Source organism: Mobula birostris, chromosome 3, assembly GCF_030028105.1.
Source record: "Mobula birostris isolate sMobBir1 chromosome 3, sMobBir1.hap1, whole genome shotgun sequence".
Classification (NCBI taxonomy): domain Eukaryota; kingdom Metazoa; phylum Chordata; class Chondrichthyes; order Myliobatiformes; family Myliobatidae; genus Mobula; species Mobula birostris.
This window is the reverse complement of record NC_092372.1, coordinates 84,003,660-84,028,800: the sequence shown is the minus strand read 5'-3', so window position 1 is coordinate 84,028,800 and position 25,141 is coordinate 84,003,660. Positions and strand designations below refer to the sequence as shown.

The window sequence follows — 25,141 nt, the reverse complement described above, 5'->3', positions numbered from 1 at the left end:
AGATGGGGTGGAGTTCGTTAGGTGTGGTCAGGAAGGTTTCCTGACACAATATGTACATAAGCCTACAAGAGGAGAAGCTGTACTTGACCAGGAAATGAACCTGGTCAGGTGTCAGGTCTCTCAGTGGGAGAGCATTTTGAAGATAGTGATCACAATTCTATCTCTTTTACCATAGCATTGGAGAGGGATAGGAACAGACAAGTTAGCAAAGTGTTTAATTGGAGTAAGGGGAAGACAGGAGAGGTTCCGGAGGATTGGAGGGTTGCAGATGTTGTTCCCTTTTTCAAGAAAGGAAGTAGAGATAGCCCAGGAAATTATAAACCAGTGAGCCTTACTTCAGTGGTTGGTAAATTGATGGAAAAGATCTTGAGAGGCAGGATTTATGAACATTTGGAGAGGCATAATATGAGTAGGAATAGTCACCACTGCTTTGTCAAAGGCAGGTGGTGCCTTACGAGCCTGATTTAATTTTTTGAGAATGTGACTAAACACATTGATGAAGTTGGAGCAATAGATATAGTGTACATGGATTTCAGCAAAGCATTTCATAAGGTACCCAATGCAAGGCTTATTGAGAAATTAAGGAGGCATGGGATCCAAATCTGGCTTGCCCACAGAAGGCAAAGAGTGGTTGTAGACGGAGCTCAACCCAGATAGGTGTGAGGTGGTTCATTTTGGTGGGTCAAATATGATGGCAGAATATAGCATTAATGGTAAGACTCTTGGCAGTGTGGAGGATCAGAGGGATCTTGGGGTCCGAGTCCATAGGACACTCAAAGCTGCTGCACAGTTTGACTCTGTGGTTAAGAAGGTATACAGTGCATTGGCCTTCATCAATCATGGGATTGAGTTTAGGAGCCAAGAGGTAATGTTGCAACTATATAGGACCCTGGTCAGACCCCACTTGGTGTACTGTGCTCAGATCTGGTTGCCTCACTACAGGAAGGATGTGGAAACCATAAAAAGGGTGCAGAGGAGATTTACATGGATGTTGCCTGGATTGGGGAGCATGCCTTATGAGAACAGGTTGAGTGAACTCGTCATTTTCTCCTTGGAGCGACGGAGGATGAGAGGTGACCTGATAGAGGTGTATAAGATGATGAGAGGCATTGATAGTGTGGATAGTCAGAGGCTTTTTCCCAGGGCTGAAATGGCTAACACAAGAGGGCGCAGTTTTAAGGTGCTTGGAAGTAGGTACAGAGGAGATATCAGGGGTAAGTTTTTTATGCAGAGACTGGTGAGTGTGTGGAATGGGCTGCCGGCGACAGTGGTGGAGGCGGATACGACAGGGTCTTTTAAGAGACTCCTGGATAGATACATGGAGCTTAGAAAAATAGAGGGCTGTAGGTAACCCTAGGTAATTTCTAAGGTAAGGACTTGTTCGGCACAGCTTTGTGGGCCGAAGAGCCTGTATTGTGCTGTAGATTTTCTATGTTTCTATGTTTCTAAAACAAGTTGTATTACACTGGTTAAGTGATAACAAATAAAGTGAGCATTAAAGGGGCAATTACAAAGGTAAAGGATTATGCCATTGAATTGTCATAGGTGGCATTCTTTTGTATTGTGAAAGCAAGGAGTTGTTAGATTAGATTAGATTAGATTCAACTTTATTGTCATTGTGCCGAGTACAGATACAAAGCCAATGAAGTGCATTTAGCATCTGGCCAGAAATGCAAAGAATAGTGTTATTTACAAAATAACTGCAAATAAAAAAATGCTACAGCACACAAATATAAAAGTACTGAGACAGTACAATATGGGTGCAATACTGCTTAGCGCTGTGATGAGAGGTTCAGCAGTGTCACAGCCTCAGGGAAGAAGCTCTTCCTGTGCTTGCTGGTGCGGGAGCGGAGGCTCCTGTAGTGCCTACCGGATGGGAGGAGAGTAAAAAGTCCATGTTTCTTCCCTGCATCTGATAATGCTTTTCGTCCTGCCCAGGCAGCGTTTATGGTAGATGTTCTCAATGGTGGGCAATTGCTGATAATCCGATGGGCAGTTTTCACCACAGGTAGGAGTGCTTTGTGGTCCGATGCAGGACAATTGCCATACCACACTAAGGTGCAGTTGGTGAGTATGCTCTCAATGGTACAGTGGTAAAAGTCCGTCAGTATCCTGGGACAGAGGTGAGCTTTCTTCATGCTCTGCAGGAAATAAAGGCTCTGTTGCGCCTTTTTGATCAGGATGGAGGAGTGATGATCAGGGACCAGGTGAGATCCTTGGAAATGTGGACACCAAGGAATTTGAAGCTTGATACACACTCCACTACCGCTCAGTTGAGGTAGATGGGAACATGAGTGTGGCTCCTAAAATGCCTGAAGTCCACAATGATCTCCTTGGTCTTCTGGGTGTTAAGGGCCAGATTGTTGTCAGTGCACCATGCAGCCAGGTGCTGCACCTCGTCCCTGTAGGCCATCTCGTCATCTCCTCTGATCAGACCAACCAACCACCGTGGTGTCGTCTGCGAACTTGATTATGGAGTTAGAACCATGTACAGGAAAGCAGTCACAGGTGAAAAGGGAGTACAGAAGAGGGCTCAGCACACAACCTTGAGGCACACCGGTGTTCAGGGTGACAGCGGAGGAGGAGGGGTTGTCTAACTTAACTGATTGGGGTCTGTTAGTCAGAAAGTCCAAGGTCCAATTGCAGAGGGATGAGCTGATACCAAGCTGGTGAAGTTTGGTGATCAGCTTGGAGGGGATCACAGTATTGAATGCCAAACTAAAGTCAATGAACAGAATTCTGATGTAAGAGTTGGGGCTGTCCAAGTGGGTCAGGGCAGAGTGAAATGCCGTGGAGCTGGCATCCTCTGTTGACTTGTTGGTGCGATAGGCAAATTGATGGGGGGTGGGGGGTGTGGAATTGGGGCGACTTGTAAGGAAAATGCACACAGGTTAGATCAGCCAGTACAGTTAGGAACCTACTGCTTTGTTTAATCATCTGGAAGAGTGGGTCTAGAATTGAATGAAATGTTATGTACTGAGGCAGGGGTTACTGGTACAGTTAAGAGTTAACATTGTTATAAATTGTAAGATTGTTGAAATACAAAGACTGTAGTAGTGAACAGTTTGTTGCTATAGTTGTAATATTTCCTGCAATATATATTTGGTTGACTTGCGTTATTTTAATTTTATGTTACTTGGAGGATTTACATTTCTATTTGGTTGCAGTGTTGCACAGATAAAATAAACTTTAAAAAAAACAGAGTTATTCCGTTCTGTGAGTCTTGGTTAGTTTTAGCACATCCTAATGGGTTCAGGTTGAATATAGATACAGTAATAGGTAAGGGAGGGGGGCAGTCCCATTGTGTGAGAATTGAATAATAATCCAAGGATCTCCATTACCTCCTGTATAATTATACTCGGATGACATTACCATGATTGTGCTTTGATGTTCTAGTTCACCACATATAATTTAACTAACCTGTTATAATATTCTGAGAGAATAACATTTCATGTTGATGACCTTTCAAACCTATTTATTACTGAGAATTATAGACCGGTAAGTTTTGCATCAGTGCTGGGCAAACTATCATAGATGATTCTTAGAGATAGCATTTACAAGCATTTGGGAAAGCATAGTCTTATCAGGGATAGTTAGCTTGGCTTTGTGAGAGGCAGGTCATGCCTCACAAGACTGAATTCTTTGAGGAAGTGACAAAATGAATTGATTCAAAGTTCAAAGGTTCAAACTGAGTTTATTTTCAAAGTATGTATGTGCCGCCGTATACTACATTAAGATTCTTTTGCTTGCGGGCATTCACAGCAGAGCACAGAAATGCAATTGAATCAATGAAAAACCATAGAAAAACTGACAAACAACTAATTTGCAAAAGAAGACAAAATGTGCAAGATAAATAAATAAATAATGAGAAGAACAGTTGATGAGTCCTTGAAGGTGAGTCCATAGATTGTGGAATCAATTCATAATTCAGGGGAGTGAAGTTATTCATGCTGGCCCAGGAGCCTGATAATTGAAAGGTAATAACTGTTCCTGTACCTGATGGTGTGGGAACTAAGGTCCCAATACCTCCTTCCCGGTGGCAGCAGCCAGAAGAGAGCATGGCCTGGATAGTGGGTGTCCATATTAATGGATTCTGCTTTCTTGCGGTAACGCTCCTTGTGGATGTGCTCAGTGGTGCGGAGGGATTTGCCTGTGACAGACTGGATTGTTTCTACTATTTTTTTGTAGACTTCTTTTGTTTGGGCATTGGCGTTTCCATACCAGCCTGTGATGCAACCAGTCAGGATACTCTCCTGCTGTGCATCTATAGAAGTTTTTCAAAGTCAAAGATAAAGGTAGAGCAGTGGATGTGGTATATATGGATTGTAGTAAGGTATTTGACAAGGTGCCCCTTGGGAGCACACATAAAATGTTGGGAAGCATGGGATCCAGCTTGGCTACATGGATTCAGAATTGAATTGCCCAAAGTATACAGATATGGAGCATATTCATTCTGCACATCATTGACCAGTGAGGTTCCACAGGAGTCTGTTCTGGGATCTCTGGTCTTTGTGATTATTATAGAAGACTTGGATAAGCAAATGGAAAAGTGGGTTAGTAGGTTTGCAGATGGCATGAAGGTTGGTGGTGTTGTGGTTAGTATAGAAGATTACCATGGGCTACAACGGGACATTGGTAGGATGCAGAGCTGGGCTGAGAAGCTGCAGTTGGAGTTTGTTCCAGAGAAGTATGAAGTGATTCACTTTAGAAGGTCAAATCTGAAAGCAGAATATAGGAGTAATGATAGGATAGTTAGCAGTGTAGAAGTACAAAGGGATCTTGAGGTCCTCATCCATAGATCCCTCAAAGTTGCCACGTTAATTGATACAGTGTTTAAGAAGGCATACCATGTGCTGGGAGAATGAGTTCAAGGGCTGTGAGGTGATGTTGAAGCTCTAGAGAACTCTGGTTACATCACCCTTGGATTATTGTGATCAGTTCTGGTTGTCTCACTACAGGAAGGATGTGAAAGCATTAGAGAAGGTGCAGAGGAGATTTACCAGGTTGATGCCTGAATTAGAGACCATATCGTATGAGGTTGTGTGAGCTAGGGATTTTCTCTTTGGAATGAAGGAGCATGAGGGGTGACTTGGTGGTGGTGCATAAAATGATAAGATGTCTGGATGGAGTGGACAGCCACCTTATTTGTCTGAGACAGAAATAACTAATATGAGAGGGCATAATTTTAAGGTGATTGGTGGAAAGTATGGGGGAATAACAGAGGTAGGCTTTGAACACATATAGTGGTGGAAGTGTGGAATGCACTGCTGGGGTAGTGGTGGAGACAGATATATTAGGGAGATTTAAGAAATTCTTAGAGAGGCACATGGATGAATGAAATTGAACAATGTGGGAGGAAGGGTTAAATTGATCTTGGAGTAGGTTAAAAGTTAGGCACAACACTGTGGGATGAAGGTCCTGCGCTGGTGCTGTACTGTTTGATGTTCGATGTTTTAATATGAGTTATTAATTTACCTTGCTTCAATGCAATCAGATATCGCTCCTTTAAGTTTGTTTTTTCTCTGATGTAACTAATCACTCATTATGTTTTATAATTCTCTCTGAGAATTTCTAATACATTCTGCTAATTGTTACCCAAACAATGCTCCCACTTGTCTTGTGTTTTTCATTTAAGATGATAAATATACCTCACCTCCAGACCCCCCACCTTAGTTTAACCATCTGTTTACAGACTTTGTATTTAATCAATTAATCCAGACACTGACTGTTACCGACTGTAAATGCAGACTGTTTCAATGAAAGCACTTCCCTTTTTCCCTGGAACCCATGAACTGAAACCTGAATTAGCAGTACTGCTAATCTTGCAATCTCTTATAATACCAATATGCACACAAGTCTGGTATCTATGGAAGTAATACTACAAATACATAAAGGATACTCTTTTCTTATTTGAATATTTTATCCCCCCTAATCAAATCTCACTGTGAACTCTATCAATGATCTGCCAACTAGATCCCTCACTCTCCTTCAAGTTCTGTTCCAGGAGGTAAATTGCCACTGTCTCTAACAAATTATACAACCCCCAGTCAACTGAGAATGGCTACATTCCACCCTACTACCCTCGTCCATTCCACAACCACAGTTCTCTATGTTCCTCTCACATGAATCACTTCCTGTGCCTGAAATCTTAGTTTTCATTAGCACAGGCAGCGAATCACTAAGTACCTATTAGCCAAGGTGAAGATTCTAAAACATACTCATTTGAATCTTTGGCATAACAAGATTCATTTGAGTTTACTCTTCTGCACACATGTTGAGAGACTTACGTGTCAGACCATTTCTTCCCTGCATTACTCCTCTGCTGTGAATACTCTGATTTCTGTGAACAGTGGCAATTATAGCCTGGTAATGTTAGCTGGATTTTGTTTTGGGACAATCACATGGAAAACTGACAAAAGGCTATTATTTCAAGGAACGTATTTTGATAAGAAGCAAAATATTGGCAGGCCACTTTTGCATAGTTTTAAATCTTCAAAATGACTAGAATTGTGGCAATTCTTGATTTCAGTAAATTATATAAAAATATAAAACTCACCTCAAAACTTACTGAACCATTGTGATCTGTGTCAAAGGCATTAAACAGAAAATGTGCATACGTGCTTGCATCTGGAATGGACAACAATGTATTACTTAACAAGATAGTTGAAATGTATTATATGCTGTAAAACTTTCAGTTCTAATGAACTTTATTGGATTTGACATCAGAGAGAACTGACACAATCTATAAAAGAAAAAAGAAATTCAAATAAGCCATAACTGTCTAGCAAAAGGCATATATTCAATTTAATCTTGCAAAGTAAATATCCTTTACAATTCATCACATTTTTGGTCACTGTCATTTTTCATTGCCTCTCTATTAGATTTTATCAGGAGCTTTTAGGATGAGACAAAATTCTTTTCTCGTTGAGACACGGTGACTATGCATCTAACTGAATTATAAATTGCTCCACAGTTAGAGATGGTCACATTCATATTGCTGTTTCAATAAATATATTCTCCCATTTTTGAGATGGCTATAGAATTTTAAATAATTTGTAAGTAGTAAGGTGTTAAAATTGTGAGGATGAACTCCCTCAAACGATGCATTTGTTTGAGAATTCTGTGGGATTATGGATGAGAATGAACCTCTTTCAGACTATTATTTAGGGATCCGTTTCAGAATGTACGGGGTTAAGGAGGGAACATTCCCAATGCAAAAAACTGTGGCTTATATGGCCAATACAACATGAGCATATTTGTTGATATCTTGGTCAAGTAATAAAAAACATGATAAATGAACTGATGGCATTTGTCCATAATTTTCAGTTTATCATATGAAATTAAACCAGAAAAACACGAGAAGTAGAAACATTTGGAAACCCGAGATTGCTATGACATTCAACAAATTCATGGCTGCTAATTTATCTCAACCACTTTCTTGTCCAATTTTCATATTCTTCATTTTGTTTTTAGTGCGTACACATCTTTCCATTTCAGCTTTGAGCTTAATACTGAGCACTGAGAACCTTCTGGGGGAAAGAATTCTGAATATTTACAGATAGAATTGAAGGCATTTCTGTTTATCTCTGTCCAAAATGTCTAATCCTTTTTTTCCTGGGATTGTGCCCCCAGATTTTAATTCTCCAGTCTAAGAAAAGAGCCTCTCGGTATTGACTTTGTCAAGTTCTCTTAAACCTTGCATGCCTCATTCTTCTAAAAATGAGTACCAATTGGCCAATTTCATCCAATTCTATCATCACATCACAATCCCACACTACTTTGAACTATCCCATTCCAGGATTGAAAAAAGTTAGTGTTTCATCTAAGTTTACTGCCCGAGTAGGAAATTTTGTACATGGCTTCTCTTCATCAAAACTGACTTTGGCCTTACAAAGAAAGGTTCCATTCTGGAATGTTCTACTCCCCTAACACGACCCTCCCTAGATTTTTTAAATAACAAACAGAATAAAAACATTGTACGGTACTTGGAGTAGGGAAAACACACACAAACTGCCAACTGTATACATACACCTAACGCTAAGTTTCTATATTGAAAATGCCCTGATTTAGTTTAATTGGAGGGTGGCAAATGTTATTCCTTTGTTCAAAATAGGCAATGTGGATAATCTTGGAAATTAATGATCAGTGGGTCTTACGTCAGTGATGGGAAAACTGTTGGAGAGGATTTGAAAGGCAGAATTTACGAGCATTTGTAGAAGTATTGCCTGATTAGGGATAGTCAACATGACTTTGTGAGGAGCAGGTCATGCTTTTCAAGCCTGACTGACTTTTTTGAGGAAGGGACAAAGTAAGTTGATGAAGGTAGAGTGGTGGTTGCAGTTTTTGGATTTGAGTAAGATACTCAACAATGTTCCCTGAGGTAGGCTCATTCAGAAAGTCAGGAGCATGGGTTCCAGGGAAATTGGCTGCATGGATTCCAAATTGGCTTGCCCACAAAAGACAGGCAGTGGCAGTAAATAGAGCGTATTCTGCCTGGAGGTCAGTGACCAGTGGTGTTCGGCAGGGATCCATTCTGAGACCCCTGCTCTTTATGATTTTTATAAATGATTTGGATTAGGAAGTGGAAGAGTTGGTGAGTACCTTTGAAGATGACATAAAGTTTGACGGTGTGGTGGATAATGTAGATGATTGTTGTAGGATACAACAGGACATTGACAGGATATAGAGTTGGGCTGAAAATTGGCAGATGGAGTTCAATTTGGAGAAGTATGAAGTGATTCACTTTGGAAGGGTGAACTTGGAGGCACAGTACAAGGGTAATGGCAGAATTTTTAGCAGTGTGGATGAACAGAGGAATCTTGGGTCCCAAGCCCATAGATCAAAGTTGCCACACAGGTTGATAGGGTGGTTAAGAAGGCATATGGGGTGTTGGCCTTCATTAGTTGGAGGATTAAGTTCAAGGGCTATGAGGTAATGTTGCAGCTCTACAAAATTCTGGTTAGACCATACTTGGCATATTGTGTTCAGTTCTGGGGTCTAATTATAGGAAGGATATGGAAGCCTTAGAGTGGGTGCAGAGGAGATTTACCAGGATGCTGCCTGTATTGGAGAGCATATCTTATGAGGAAAGGTTGATCAAGCTACAGTTTTTCTTTTTAAAGCAAAAGATGATGAGAGATGACTTGACAGAGTTGTTTAAGATGATAAGTTGCATAGAATGGACAGCCAGTGCTTTTTCCTGGGGTGTAAATGGCTAGCATGAGAAAGTATAATTTTAAGGTGATCAGAGGAGGGTATAGGGGAATATCAGAAGTAGTTTTATTTTATACAGGGTGGTAAATGCAAAGAATGCACTGCCAGGCATGGTGGTGGAGGCAGGGACATGAGGGATTTTTAAAAGACTTATAGGTAGGCACATGGATAAATGAAAAATAGAGAACTATATGGGAGAGAAGCATTGAAACGAACCTGGAGTAGGTGGGCCACAGTATGACTGCGTTGTGGTATTCCATGTTTGATGTCTTTCTGTAGTGCTCCTCTTCAATATCTTTCCTACAATTTCTCCATATCTCTCCTCAAAACTAATTTTTAATGAAAATATCAGTTAACCTTTCTAATTTTCTCTTTGACTTGCTGTCTCTTTTAACTCATGAGGCATAATACTGTATCCCATACACAAGTCTTTGAATTATATCTTGAACTGTACAGCCATTTGACACCTTTGCAAGAGTGCAAGTAAGATTAGGTGAAAGCCAGGAGTGTGAATGGTTTATGTTACTTCCGCTTTAAATGAACTACGTAAATGCAAGCTAAAACCATTGTTGGCTTCACAATGTGTAAGATCCAATTTTTTTGTAGATTGAACATATTTCCCACTTCATAAGATGAAGGGTAAGAGGAAGGAACACATACCAATCCTCATAGAGGGATCAGAAATGGAGAGAGTGAGCAGTTTCAAGTTCCTGGGTGTCAAGATTTCTCAGGATCTAACCTGGTCCCAACATATTGATGCAGTTATAAAGAAGGCAAGGCTGAGGCTATACTTCATTGAGTTTGAAGAGATTTGGTATGTCAACCAGTACACTCAAAAACTTCTATACAAGTAGTGTGGAGATCATTCTGACAAGCTGCATCACTGTCTGGTATGGGGGGGTGGGGGAAGGGGGGCTACTGCACAGGACTGAAACAAGCTGCAGAGGGTTGTAAATTTAGTTGGCTCCATCTTGGGTACTAGCCTGCAAAGTACCCAGGACATCTTCAAGAGTCGGTTTCTCAGAAAGGCGGTGTCCATTATTAAGGACCTCCAGCACCCAGGGCATGCCCTTTTCTTGCTGTTTCCATCAGGTAGGAGATACAGAAGCCTGAAGACACACACTCAGCAATTCAGGAACAGCTTCTTCCCCTCTGCCATCCGATTCCTAAATGGACTTTGAACCCTTAGACACTACGTCACTTTTTTTTAATAGACAGTATTTCTGTTTTTTGCACAATTTTTAATCTATTCAATATACATATACTGCAATTGATTTATTAATTAATTTATTATTATATATTTTTTTCTTCTGTGTTATTTATGGCATTGAACTGCTGCTGCTAAGTTAACAAATTTCACGTCACATGCTGGTGATAATAAACTTGACTCTGATTCTGATATCTAGAAATAAATACACAAAAATTTCTTTAATTTCTATGTCCCTTCTATTTCGCCTTGAGTGTGAAGTTCCTAGGATCAATTTAACATTGATTTTATTTAACATTGTTTAAACTTAAATACAATTTTCTGTTCTATGCATGAGATGTTATTGGCTTTGAAAATATTGAAGTTATTTTGTCAAATTTTCTAGAAATCACACAATAAAATGCTCCAATGAGTATTTTCCATTTCTGGTTTAAACCATTCGCATACCCTTGGCCTTCACCTGATCTTACTTGCACTCCTCAAGAGAGCTGTGAAGTTCAAGATCCATTTCAGAGACTTGTGCACTTCATATTTGACATTTCAGTGCTCTCTACCAGTATGACTAAAACTATTTTCCTAGTTATTATTTATTTAGAGATTCAACATGGAATAGGCCTTTCCTGCTCAACAAGCTGCACCACCCAACCACCTACTTATGCAACCCTAGCCCAAACACGGGACAATTTACAATGACCAGTTAACCTACTAACCAGTATGTCTTTGGAATGTGGGAGGAAACTTAAGCACCTGGAGGAAACTTACACATGTACAAACTCTTTACAGGTGGCATCAGAATTGATCTCTAAACTCCGAAGCTTCGAGCTGTGATAGCATTTCTCTAACCGCTAAGCTATGAGAAGTGCAATATAAATTAATAGTTTTGCAATAATGTAAGTATTGGTGTTATCTCTATAAGTACTCACCACCCTGGGGAAAGAACTGTGCATAAATCTCTTTGAATGTCTCTTCATTGACTATCCCACTGGGACATTCCTGGAGATGAACATACACAAATTAATAAGTCCTATCTGCTGAAGCCAAGTGTAATCTTACATTGATCTCAGTATTAACATAACAGTCACTGTAAATCAGATATATGCACATCATGTAATTTCTTACAAGAATTGTTGCCACAGAACTGCATAAGAAATCATTTAATATTGTGGTTTTAAAATCAATTCAAACATTGATTTGGTTTCTGGTGCAAAATATCTTTTAGGCTTATGATCTCTAAATTAATAGTAACAAATGGTTTGTAGCTTGACAATTGTGAAATTACAATCCATGGCAGCAAACAAGTGAGATATTTTCAATGTGCACTGTAAATGTGTTGAAAATTATATTTTTAGTTAATTATTAAACTAAATGGTTCTTATGTCAAAACAGACTGATTATAAATTAGCACCAGTTAGAATAAACTATTAAAAAAATAGTAACACTATTGTAACTGCCTAGAAAGGGTTTTCCTTAAAGGGCCAGTTCAACATTGATTTTTCAAAGCTGACATCAATTTCTAACGTAAGGTCTTTGACCTAAAATAGTAATTCTATATTTCGCTCCAATGTGCTACAAGAGTTGAGTAGATAAACTTCTTCAGATCCGTAGTCTTCTCATTGGACAAGTCATTTTTGTAAATTGATACCAACATCAGGAATTAAATTTGGCTATTAATATTTGTCTTTCTTCCAACCAATGAACTGTCTAATTTACATAATGAAGTATATAATTTAAAGAGCCATTTCACACAGAAACTAGTGATTGGTTACATTTTTTTTCAAAGCTCTTTCTGTCTATTTAATTATTTAATTATTATCTAACTATTTTCCATTATTGGTTGTATGAAAGATAGTAAAAACTAGCCAGATAAAGAACTATTCTCACATTTAGATCAAACAGAGCAGGGATACATTCTCCTAAAGGACATCGTGTTGAGTATGATTCAGCTCACTGCCTGAAACTGCACCATCATCAACCACCAAGAGCTCTCCCTACTCAACAATTACTCACCCACAACCCTCTCCCTACGTTGTCCTCAAACCTGTAGTGACTTTCCACAGAGGCATGGCCTAATATATGGCTTGCATAAGAATAGACAGGAGCAAAAGAAATTCCTAGTAAATTCACATAATTACTGTAATTTCCACGACTTTTTGAAGGGAAAGTTCCCTCCCTGGTTCTCTCTTCCATCTGCATATAACCCCATCCCCTTTCTAGCAGTAGCTTTCCTTGCTACCACAGGAGATGCAGTTCCTCTCTGTTAACCTCTTCCTGTCCACCTTCCAGACACCCAACTATTCTTTTCATGTAAAGCATTGATATACATAGCTCCTTCAGTTCAGAAAACTGGACTTTTTTGCTTGTGAAAAGTTTTTTTTTCTCTCCACAGTGGAGAATTCCTTCACTTAGCTTGCAAAGGTGAGTCCAAGCCTCCACTTGCCTCTCACTTTAATTCTCCATCCCACACTTATAGCAACCTCAGTGTCTTAGTCCTCTTTTTTTACTGACCAATATGAACAAGTATGATTTTTCATGACTTGACAATGAATTCAACCATTTCACATAGTCAGCTATTTCAGTTTGTGCATGAACTAGTTGGCTCTAATGACAGGCTATCTATCTGTAATATTATGTTAATTTTTCTGTAACAAGATCACCTCATCTGTTGGTCCTTTATAGCATCTTCTTATATTTCAGATTTCCAGCACAGTGCTTTGCATTTCACAATTCTACCTTTGTTTTTGTTTTCTCTTTCTCTAACAGTCATCTTCACTCATTTATTTCTATTTATATTTCACCCAGGGTGAATAGCAGTGATTAAATCACTTTCACTATACTCTCCCAGGCACTGTTGACAGCACATACCACCTTCACCATTTTGGCTTTCAACCATTTAGAGATATTCCCTGTATCTTTCCCCTTCCTCTTCAACTTTAAAAACCTTTAATTTCCAATATTCCTTAGTTCTGATGGATGATTATCAACCTGCATATGTTAGCCTTGAAAGTCGTTGCTTGACCTGCTGAGTATGAACAACATCTGTCGTTTTTTTTTTACTTGAGAATAGAGGTGAGAAAAGGAGTGGTGAGAAATGACAGTGGATGAGTGGGAGAAAAATTGGGTGGATAGGTTAACAGCATTTGAAAATGGAGAGGAAGTGCACAAACAGGATGGGGAAGAGCTGAATGTCAAGAATGTTGCAACAGAAAGGAATCATTGCGGCTCTTGTGGGTTGATAGCCAGAATCCTGCTGAGGGATAATGGATCGGACAAACCTCTTTCATTGCACCTCATCCAACAAGTTCCTTATTTCAGGGCAGCCTTATACCCTTAGTCCTCAACTATTTTCTCCTCCAAAAGAGTTAGCCTCTCCTGTCCACCATATCTGTTTAGTGTCAGAGAAATGGGCATTATGCAGCTAAATTAGTCAGCGTCCACTTTCAGTTTATTCTTTGACTCTTTTATAGATCAAGAAAAAGATTTACAGCTACTAGAAACTGCATATAGATTGTCATCAGTCATAAATTGGAAAAGAACAAATATAATTATATTGGGTAAAGTGATAGATTCTGGCTGCTCCTATGGCTTCTCTCATTTTTCATTTGGAAATTGAACACATAATATACATTGACAGTGGAAGATTACTGCATTAGCTGAAGTACCATCATCTAAGGACCTCTTCTATCCATTAAACCTCCAGTGATATTGGACCTGATTTTGCTTGTAAAGGCCACTGGTTGCAATAGTAACCTGCTATTATGACTGAAGCTACCTGGAAGGTGTCTAAGATCTGTCTTTCTTGTCACAGTATTGAGGCCTCCAACACCACACTATTAAAGTTCTATGTCCCCTTGAATACGTGGATGGTGTATTAGTGAGGACATGCACAGTTTTGCTTCCATAACTGAAGAAATACTACTTGTATACTAGCATTGGAGACAGTCTAGGTGAGGTTCACTGGGCTAATTTATGTGCTTTCAGTAAGATTGGATACTTTACACTCTATGAAACATTAAAACTAAAATTCTACAAACATCTAAAAACAGTAATCTACAAACGTAGATCAAAATAGGGTCTCGTGCTTTCCTGGAGTATATGATGGATAAACTCTTCCCGGGCTTCCAGCCAGGTACAGATATTGATTTTAACCGATGATTTGAGGATGAATTCTGCCATCTCCATCAGAGTTGATGCCTGGGCATGTCTAGTCCCATGGTATTTATACACTATCGTCCGCCCCTCTTGATCGGTCAGTCCTCATCCAATTAGGTTTCCGCTGACCCATCTTGTTTAGAATCAAATTCCAGTTCTTATTTAGAGCGAGACCTTCATCTTTGTTAAAATTCTTTTCCTCTAGTTTTACTTCAATGGCTTCCTTTACCAGACAGTCCCAAAAGCAAATGGCTTGGCACTGTAGTTTTGTGCCGACGAAGTTAATCCTATGACCAATGTGAATGCAATGTTCTGCTACTGCCGATTTCTCTGGGTAACCCAAATGGATACACCTCCTGTGCTCCTCGATGCAGGTTTCCACCATGCGTCCCGTCTGGCTGATATACGCTGCTCCACATTCACAGGGAGTTCTGTAAATGCCAGCTGTTCTGAGTACCAGGTCAACTTTGACCTGCATAAGCTGCCTTCTGCCTCAGGCACCAGTAACTTTATGGGCTCTCTAAGATACATATCCCCCCTGAGGTCTATTGTCAGTGGGATAGATTCTCTGACTTACTACCTCGTTAAGCATTTAAATACCATGCTGTTCCCCTTTGCTGCAGGCTATTAGCATCACATCATGATTCCAACCGACTGTGTAAAAACGATAACCAACATCCAGCTGACCCCAGAGGGCATAATGGTCAGTGTCAATGTGGTGTCCCTGTTCATGAGATCCCCCACTAAGGACAGCTTGCTTCTCCTGTGGTCAAGTTTTGATAGGGGTGCCATTGATCCTTTTGAACACACCCTTACATCATTATACTTCCTCTGTAAGGGGACCTACTATGAACAAACAGTTCATGGGATCACCCTTGTCACCGGCTATTGCTAATTTCTACATTGAAGACTTTGAGGAGGGGGCTCCAAGTTCATCACCCTATGCCCCAATGCAGTTTCAGATATGTTAATAGTACCTTCGTAGTGTGACTTCAAGAACTCCAGGCACTCCAACAGTTCTAGGACCATATGAACAGCATACATCCGAACATTCAATTTACGATGGAGGTGGAGGAGAATAGTTGCCTCCCATTTCTGGACATTCTAATATGACTGAAACCGGATGGTAGGGCGAGGGGTCACAGTTTGAGGATATTCAGAACGAGGGGTCACAGTTTGAGGATAAAGGGGAAGCCTTTTAGGACCGAGATGAGGAAAAACTTCTTCACACAGAGAGTGGTGAATCTGTGGAATTCTCTGCCACAGGAAACAGTTGAGGCCAGTTCATTGGCTATATTTAAGAGGGAGTTAGATATGGCCCTTGTGGCTACGGGGATCAGGGGGTATGGAGGGAAGGCTGGTGCAGGGTTCTGAGTTGGATGATCAGCCATGATCATAATAAATGGCGGTGCAGGCTCGAAGGGCCGAATGGCCTACTCCAGCACCTATTTTCTATGTTTCTATGTTTCTATGTAGCCTTGGACATGGTGTCCATCAGAAACCCAGTCTCATGGACTTATACCTCAATAGTAACAGGCACCATTATGCCTCCTAATGTAGAGTGGTTCGCTCTACTTGGATTAACCGTGCAAAAACTATTTCAGACCCGGAGAATCTCCCCGAGGAAATAAGACAATTACACACGACATTCCTACAGTACGGCTACAAGGTGAAGAAAATCAATCGGCCCCTTAAAAATGCCAACAGAAAAACCAGGAAACCTAACGACGAGGAGGAACCCTTTGCTACCGGCTGTCTTCCCCATATTCCCGTGGTTTCTGGAAGGATCAGCAGGATCCTGAAGAAATACTGGATTAATGCCATCCACAAACCCGTAAGGAAGCTCAAATCACAGCTTATGTGGGTCAACGATGACCTGGGATTTAGGGTGGCTGGTGTTTACAGGACTCCCTGTGAATGCGGAGCAATGCATATTGGCCAGATAGGACGCACAGTGGAAACCCCATCAAGGAGCACAGGAGATATCCACTTGGGTTTCCCGGAAAAATTGGTGGTAGCAGAACATGGCATTTGCAATGGCGATAGGATTGACTTCGACGGCACAAAACTACTTGTGCCGTGCCAATGGCTTTTGGGACTGCCCGGTGAAGGAAGCCATTGAAATAAAACTTAAGGAAAAAAAAATTAACAAAAACAAAGGTCTTGCTCTAAGTGAGAATTGAAATCCAATTGCAAACAAGGTGGAACAGCTGAAACCTGATTGGATAAATAGTCATAGTCATACTTTATTGATCCTGGGGGAAATTGGTTTTCATTACAGTTGCAACATAAATAATAAATAGTAATAGAACCATAAATAGTTAAATAGAAATATGTAAGTTATGCCAGTAAATTATGAAATAAGTCCAGGACCAGCCTATCGGCTCAGGGTTTCTGACCCTCCAAGGGAGGAGTTGTAAAGATTGATGGCCACAGGCAGGAATGACTTCCTATGACACTCTGTGTTGCATCTCGGTGGAATGAGTCTCTGGCTGAATGTACTCCTGTGCCCACCCAGTACATTATGTAGTGGATGAGAGACATTGACCAAGATGGCATGCAACTTAGACAGCATCCTCTTTTCAGACACCACCGTGAGAGAGTTCAGTTCTATCCCCACAACATCACTGGCCTTACGAATGAGTTTGTTGATTCTGTTGGTGTCTGCTACCCTCAGCCTGCTGCCCCAGCACACAACAGCAAACATGATCGCACTGGCCACCACAGACTCGTAGAACATCCTCAGCATCGTCCGGCAGATGTTAAAGGACCTCAGTCTCCTCAGGAAATAGAGACGGCTCTGACCCTTCTTGTAGACAGCCTCAGTGTTCTTAGACCAGTCCAGTTTATTGTCAATTCGTATCCCCAGGTATCTGTAATCCTCCACCATGTCCACACTGACCCCCTAGATGGAAACAGGGGTCACCGGTACCTTAGCTCTCCTCAGGTCTACCACCAGCTCCTTAGTCTTTTTCACATTAAGCTGCAGATAATTCTGCTCGCACCATGTGACAAAGTTTCCTACCGTAGCCCCGTACTCAACCTCATCTCCCTTGCTGATGCATTCAACTATGGCAGAGTCATAGACTAACCTCTCAAATTATAAAACCAGCCCACTGATAGGAAGAATTTGATAGCTGAGCCTAGAACCTTACATGTACTTGTTCTGCTGAAATTTTCCATTAAATGATGCTCTTTGAAGACTATTAGGAAGCACTCCCTTCGTAATCAGTTTTATGTATGCTTCAGGGAGAGTTAATTCTGCTCAGTGATACCGTATTATCTCTGTGGTACTAGTTTCTTGTGAAACCTGGCATTTTTTTCCTGATGTCTCATTAAAATGTCATCAAAGGTGTTGCAATGCCCAAAGCTAATCTCCATTGAGATAATGCAACCACCTAAGCCTGATGCATGACTGATACTGTTCACTCACAAAAGAACCAATGCTTCATTACACCAAAGGCTCAAGTTGAATATTATTTGAAGGGTCAGGCATATCTCTCCTGAAGCTTATAGGGAGACTTCATGTAAGGTAGGTATCAAGCAGGCTGACATAAACTAGAATCCCAGTTACAATGTCTGAGGTGGCTTCAGCATGTCCTTCACTGAATGAAGAAATCATTAAAAAAAAGAGGTTCCAATTCAACTGAATAGAAAAACAGGAGGGTAGACAGAAGAAGGTAATTTGACGGAAGAGGAGCAAAATACCTGCTCCACCTTTCCTCACGGTTCTGATCTCAAGAAGCAGCCGAATGGGGGTTGATGACAACACAGCCAACAGTCTTTCAACTATCAGGGTGCTGGTAAAGAAGGAACGTACTGCAACAATGGGAGGCAGGTTGCTGAGTCTGCTTCAGACGCAGAAGAACGTGCAGAGAACAGTGAGAACCAGAAGAAGCTTACCTATGCAGAAGATACTGAAGGTAGGAAGTTGCCAGTGAGGTGCCTGAAAGGGCATGGCTGCCTTTGATAATCATATACATTATTAATAACTGTGTACTGTAGCCAGATGCATTTGTCACATTCAACAAAATTGAATCCGGTTGGTGCTGCATCCCAAGAGAGGGAATTTTAAAAACGTCTATGCGATGGCTTTTTAGAGCAGCTTATGATTAATCTCACGAGGGAAATCACAATTCTGAATTGGGCATAATGCCATGGCCCAGATCTCATTAGGAATTTAGGTAAAGGAAATGTTAGTGATCATAATATGACAGAATTCACCCTGCAGTTTGAGAAGGAGAAGCTAAAATTGGGTGTATCAGTATTAAAGTGAAGTAAAGAAGATTACAGGGGAGAGGAACTGAGCAAAGCTGATTGGAAGGGGACACTGTCAGGGTGAAGGCAGATACGATGGAGACAGAGTTTCTGTGGGCAACTGGGAAGGTGCAGGGTAGATACATTCCAAAGACCTAATGGACTACACTCTAGGGTTTGAAAATGGTAGCTGAAGAGATAGTGGAGGCATTTGTAGTGCTCTTTCAACAATCACTAGATTCTGGAATAGTTCTTGAAGTACAGAAAAATTGCAAGAATCACTCCACTCTTCATGAAGGGAGGGAGGTAGAAGTAAGGAAATTATAGGTCAGTTAGCCTGACTTCAGTCCTTAGAAAGATGTTGGATTCTGTTATTGAGGATGAGATACTGGGATATGTGGAGGCCAGTGATGAAATGGGCCAAAGTCTGCAAGGGGAAACTTGCCTGACAAATCTGTTGGGATTCTTTGAGGAAATAAGTCAGGATGGACAAAGGAGAATCAGTAGGAATTGTTTAATTGGATTTTCAGGAGGCCTTTGATAAGGTGCCACACATAAGGCTGCTTAACAAAATAAGAGCCCATGTTATTATGGGAAAGGTACTAGAATGAATAGAAGATCTGCCTACTGGCAGAAGGCAAAGAGTGGGGATAAAGAGGGGGCCTTTTCTGGTTGGTAGCTGGTGATTAGTGGTGTGCTTCAGGGGCTAGTGTTGGGACTGCTGCTTTTTTCTTTGTATGTCAATGATTTCAATGAAAGGATTGATGGCTTTGTGGCCACATTTGTGGATGATATGAAGATGGGTGGATGGGCAGGTAATTCAAGCAGAGAGAATTAGACAGATTGGGGGAAGTTGGCGAATAAGTGACAGATGGAATACAGTGTAGGGAGTTGCATGGTCATGCACTTTGGCAGAAGGAACAAAGGAGTGGACTATTTTGTAAGTGGGGAGAAAATACACAAATCAGAGGTGCAGAGGGGCTTTGGAGTCCATGTGCAGGATCCCCTAGAAGTTAACATGCAGGTTGAGTCAGGGGTAAGGAAGGCAAATGCAATGTCAGCATTTATTTCGAGAGGGCTAGAATACGAAAGCAAGTGTTTAATGCTAAGGCCTTGTAACCCATTAGTCAGACTACACTTGGAGTATTGTGAGCAGTTTTGGGTCTCTTATCTAATAAAGGATGTGCTGGCATTGGAGAGAGTCCAGAGGATATTCATGAGAAAGATCCCAGGAATGAAAGGGTTAATATACGAGGAGCGTTTGATGTCTCTGAGCCTGTACTCACTGGAGTTCTTCTAATGAGAAGGGATCCATTGAAACCTATTCAATATTGAAAGATGTGGAGAGGATGTTTCCAATAGTGGGAGAGTCGAGGACCAGAGAGCACAGCCTCAGAATTGAGGAACATTCATTTACTTTCTTTAGCCAGAGGGTAGTGAATCTGTGGAATTTTTTTCTCACAGATGGCTGAGAAGGTCAAATCATTAGGCATATTTAAGTCGGAGGTTGATGGGTGCTTGATTAATCAGCACATCAAAGGTTATGGGGAGTAGGCAGGAGAATGGTTTTAAGATGAATAAGGAATCGGCCATAATGGAATGCTGAAGCAGACTTGATGGGCCAAATGGCCTAATTCTGCTCCTTATTCTTTTGGTCTTATTGTCTAAAATTCAAATGTCTCCTGCTTTGCTGATTGAGTTTATTTTGATTGTGCAGTGCAGCAGGAAACTTATGTTTCAGCATAAACTATCTGAAAGGATCCTGAGGCAAGGCTTCAGAGAGTGAGGGTGATGATGGTGTTAGACTTGATAGCAGGACATGTGCTTGTGCGAAGTGAACTTGTATTTATCAGATATCAACAACAGCCTAAAATTAGAAAGATCAATCCGTAAAGTGAGGAGCAGACAATTTTCACTTATCGCATAGCTTTCATTCACACCCGTGAAGAGCTTACAGCTGCATCACAAAGCTCCCAGAAGTGCAACATTCACTGAGGGTACTCATACAGTTAGCTCCTTCCTGAGCAACTTCCGGCGCCAAGCACCCTTTGCAAGTGGAAGTTGTCTCCGGCATGCTCTGTTCTTCAGAACAAATGTTCAGGCTCCCTCAGCTCAATGGAGGACTTCACCACCTCCAATGGAGGACTTCACCATCTGCATTTATTTGTTGCCCACACTTCCCAGTAGCTAGAAGCGAGCTGGTTGTAACCATGTGGGGCTCTTTAAAAGGGTTACCTCTTGAGCCCTGAAAAGCAGTGCTACTAACTTAAATTTAACCCCTAATGTTCATTTGTGCTCATGAATTTAGCTTATTTTAAGGTTTTAAAAACTGTTTGGGAAAGTGCTAACAGTCCTGCTGAAGAATTTCGGCCTGAAACGTCAACTGTGCTTTTTTCCATAAACGCTGCCTGGCCTGCTGAGTTCCTCCAGCATTTTGCGTGTGTTGCTCAAACACCACATTAAGCCTGGAGACATTGTGCAGATGAACTTTTAGATCTTGGTGTTATAATTCACAGACTGAAGCAAGACTTTCCAGGTGCAGATCCATGGTCTCGCAGGACTAACGGATGTCACCACCACCAATTTGCACAATCTGAATTTCACCAAAAAGGGATAATCTTTTTTAGGATCAAATGAAGCTGACTTGTAACAGTCGTAGAAACAGGTTTTGTTAGGGCCAGTAAAAGAGCACTATTCTGCTTTCCTTACCCACTGCCTAATCCATCTGGGGCAAAGAGGTTTTATGAAGACCTTCAGTGAATTTGCTTAGCAGGTAAGTTTATTCAGTGTTAGTCCCCCAAGTCATTATAAAAGAAACAAGTGAGCTACAAAAATTCAGTTTTAATATATTTTCCATTTTCCTCAGAGGGATATTATGAATCAAAACTAAAACTCTTACTGAATATTTTTCAGGCCCAGTTGCAGCTGCATTTTTGAGATAAGTAGGACGTTTGCTGGTAGCAATGCATTTAAATGGTTTTATATCAGTATTCTTGGCAACAGGCTCCTGGACTTGCCAAGATTTGGAAATTAAATGAGAGGTGAGGCTAGAACCATGAGGAATTTCATGTAAATGAAAATATCTCATTGAAATTCCATTACAGATGTTTTTCATGCATTATGCTACTATGATAATTGATACAGATTAATGGATATTTTGTTTGACTGCAAAACTAAGTTAAGTTTTGTAGCCTTGGTAACATATTGCAGTTTGTTTACCTGCAAATATTATGGAGAGAATCAGTATTATTTTAGTGGCTCATACACTGAAGAAGCATTGTACACAACCATTTGGCTTATCATGTTTTTGCTGGCTCTTTCAAAGAATTATGCATTCAACCTGAGCTCGGGGGATCGTCTATACCTGCTCTTTCTCTTCAAGATGTTATCTAAGTGTATCCCCCATATCACCATGCAATCGGTTTCTCTATACCTTTCATTCACCATAACAAATTGTTTTCCCCCTGTCGTTCTTTTATCTTAAATCATAAATTGGATCCACAAGTTCCTAATCCTAATGGAAGTCCTTCATTTCTTTTTGTCTACTCTGTCTGACCGTCTCTTGCAAGGCTAAATGTGGGAAGGGGTATAAATAGTCAAAGGTCCTACTGATTGCTTATTACCATAATTTGAATTTAGCTAGTTTAACAATTCTAGCAGATTAATATATGGATTTCCTGTACCCATTTTTCCTAATGATATGGTGTCTACAGGTTACATATGCTGTAACTTTCAGGATGGTTCAGTGATCATTATGGATTTTTAAAAATGGTGAAGGAGACCTTCAGGAAATGGGACGCATTGGACTCACAGGCAAGGATGGATGCTCTTTGCCCATCATCTTCCTACTTCCAGCAGAAGTTGAAGCTGCTTGTATGTCTTCATGTTCTCTTTCTGATCGTCCTTTAGACCAGGTGGGACCTCTTGTAGATGGCAGGGTGGAGATACATCTCTACTGAAGGAGGAAAAGGTGCTCCTTCCCTCTACTAGCTTGCAGGTCACCCTTGGGCAAGGTGTAGCACCTGCTCAGCCCTCCGATCAGGGTCATGTAAAGTGATGGGAGCAGATGGTGAATAGTTGTATGAGCAGCTGGTGCATATCACATGTGTAACCACTGTTACCAGGCGAGACTATCTCTGAGGAGTATTGATAATGACTGGGTTCACCCATCTTGTAAAGACACTACTCAGAATAAGGCAAAGGCAAACGACCCTCATGATAAATTTGCTATGAACAATCATGGTTAGCCGATTGGTGGTGTAGTGGTATCAGCACCGGACTTTGAGGTGAATGGTTCTGAGTTTGAATCCAGCCGGCTCCTTGCATGCTTTCCATCCATGCTGGATTGAGCATTGAGCTAGCAACACAGCATCATAAAAACAGTCAAATGCTACGGAAATGGCAAAAATAAAATGCCAATGCCACCTGATACTGCACCATAAGGAGTGAAAATAGTCATGGGAATGATCATGGTCATGGAAATACCATGGTTGCCCATATCATACAACACAACATATAATGACGACGATGATGATGGGACCACTAGGAAGATACCCATGACTAAGCCCTCCTTTTCTCCTGGCATCTCTTGGTACGTACCCCATGTCAAACAAAAATCACATTAACGAGGCATAAAGCAATTTTGATCATGTTTGTGGGAGAGTCAACACCATTCGTTGACAGAGTATGGTCTTTTACGTGCCGGAGCTTTATAAACCCTAGCACTATTGTTCTCTGATGTCTCTTTTTCCCAAATGATGACAATCACAGTGGGCATTATTTACACATAGAAGAACCAGCTTTTAATAATGCTGAAGGTCAAACTGAAAGTTATTTAACATGTCAGACTCATCTCTCCTACAGTCACAGGTAAGGTGATGTTTGACTCCCTGTGAACAATTCAAGCAGACTGACCCGAACTGGGATCCCAATTACTACACTCCAAGGTGATTTCAACTGATTCCCTGCAAAATTAAGTGGTAAGTTAAAGGGGAAATACTGTAGGTGGCTTCATGTTAACCAGATCAAAAATGGCAGAAAAACATTTGACAAAAGAGTTGACAATGTCAACCTCCTCCATACTTTGAACACAGGCAGAATCCCTTAAGGAGTCACAGCACAGTACAACCAGCACTCTGGGAAGAGTGAGTAAGGAATGATGTACACCACAATGATGGACAGGGGATGGGGATGGGGGAGGGATTGGGATTGGTGACAGAATACCCCAAGATGCAAAAAGGCCTGCACAGACTTCTGAAGAAGCGTACTTGTGTAAAGTACAGTTATGGCAGTAAATTGCTAAGGAAGTGGTTATAAGATAAGAGAGTCCTCAATAACCTCCTACATGTTTGGAAGAGTTATCTGTCGTCAAATGATCTTTCCTGCAATAAATGCAAAGACCGCATCATTAAAATTGATATTTCACCAATTTGCTAGGTTGTATTTTTTTAATTCTGCAATGAACAACAAAATAAGACATTAGCATACATACATCAGTGGAGGCAGGGAGCAAGGATCTACAGGCAATGTTTCAAAGAGGGTGAAGGTGATCTAAACTTAGAGACCAGTTTTCTTTAAAACTGCAAACACCAGCTCATGCTTAATCAAAGCCAGGGTCACCTTCGCTCTCAACAAACTTTCTCCAGAAGCCTTGAAGCCTCTCTCTGTATAAGAAATCTTACAGTTCATTACTGCATTGCAGACTCAAAATAAAAGCACAGACAGCAAGGTGGGGAAGCTCACTGATCTCACTGTCCTAGGAGCTGTGGCCTCAAAGGTTCTATCCTGATCTCCTGCACTGCCTGCATGTTCTCCCTGTGACTGCACATACTTCCTCCAGGTACACTGGTCTCAGAGATATGCGGAACCAAAAGAAATGGGGGAGATCTTAAATGGGTTTTTTGCATCTGTATTTACTAAGGAAATTGGCACGAAGTCTATGGAATTAAGGGAAACAAATAGTGAGATCATGGAAACTGTACAGATTGAAAAGGAGGAGGTGCTTGCTATCTTGAGGCAAATTAAAGTGGATAAATCCCCAGGACGTGACAGGGTATTCCCTTGGACCTTGAAGGAGACTAGTGTTGAAATTGAAGGGGCCCTGGCAGATATATTTAAAATGTCCGTGTCTACGGGTGAGGTGCCGGATGATTGGAGAGTGGCTCATGTTGTTCCGTTGTTTAAAAAAGGATCAAGATGTAATCCGGGAAATTATAGGCGGTAAGTTTGGCATCGGTAGTCGGTAAGTTATTGGAAGGAGTACTAAGAGATAGGATCTACAAGTATTTGTATAGACAGGGACTTATTAGGGAGAGT

The 25,141-nt window shown here is 40.9% G+C and overlaps 1 protein-coding gene across 3 annotated transcripts in view; it reads right to left on the bottom strand.

Moving 5' to 3' along the window:
• LOC140194628 (Kv channel-interacting protein 4) overlaps positions 1-25,141 on the bottom strand; it is a 303,526-nt gene that overhangs the window by 19,387 nt on the left and 258,998 nt on the right. For all 3 annotated transcript variants that reach the window (XM_072251874.1, XM_072251873.1, XM_072251875.1), the window contains exons 3-4: positions 11,344-11,413; positions 6,557-6,627 (exon numbers count right to left, since the gene is read on the bottom strand). In XM_072251874.1, coding sequence (XP_072107975.1) covers positions 6,557-6,627; positions 11,344-11,413 — 141 coding nt within the window. The remainder of the gene's footprint in view (positions 1-6,556; positions 6,628-11,343; positions 11,414-25,141) is intronic.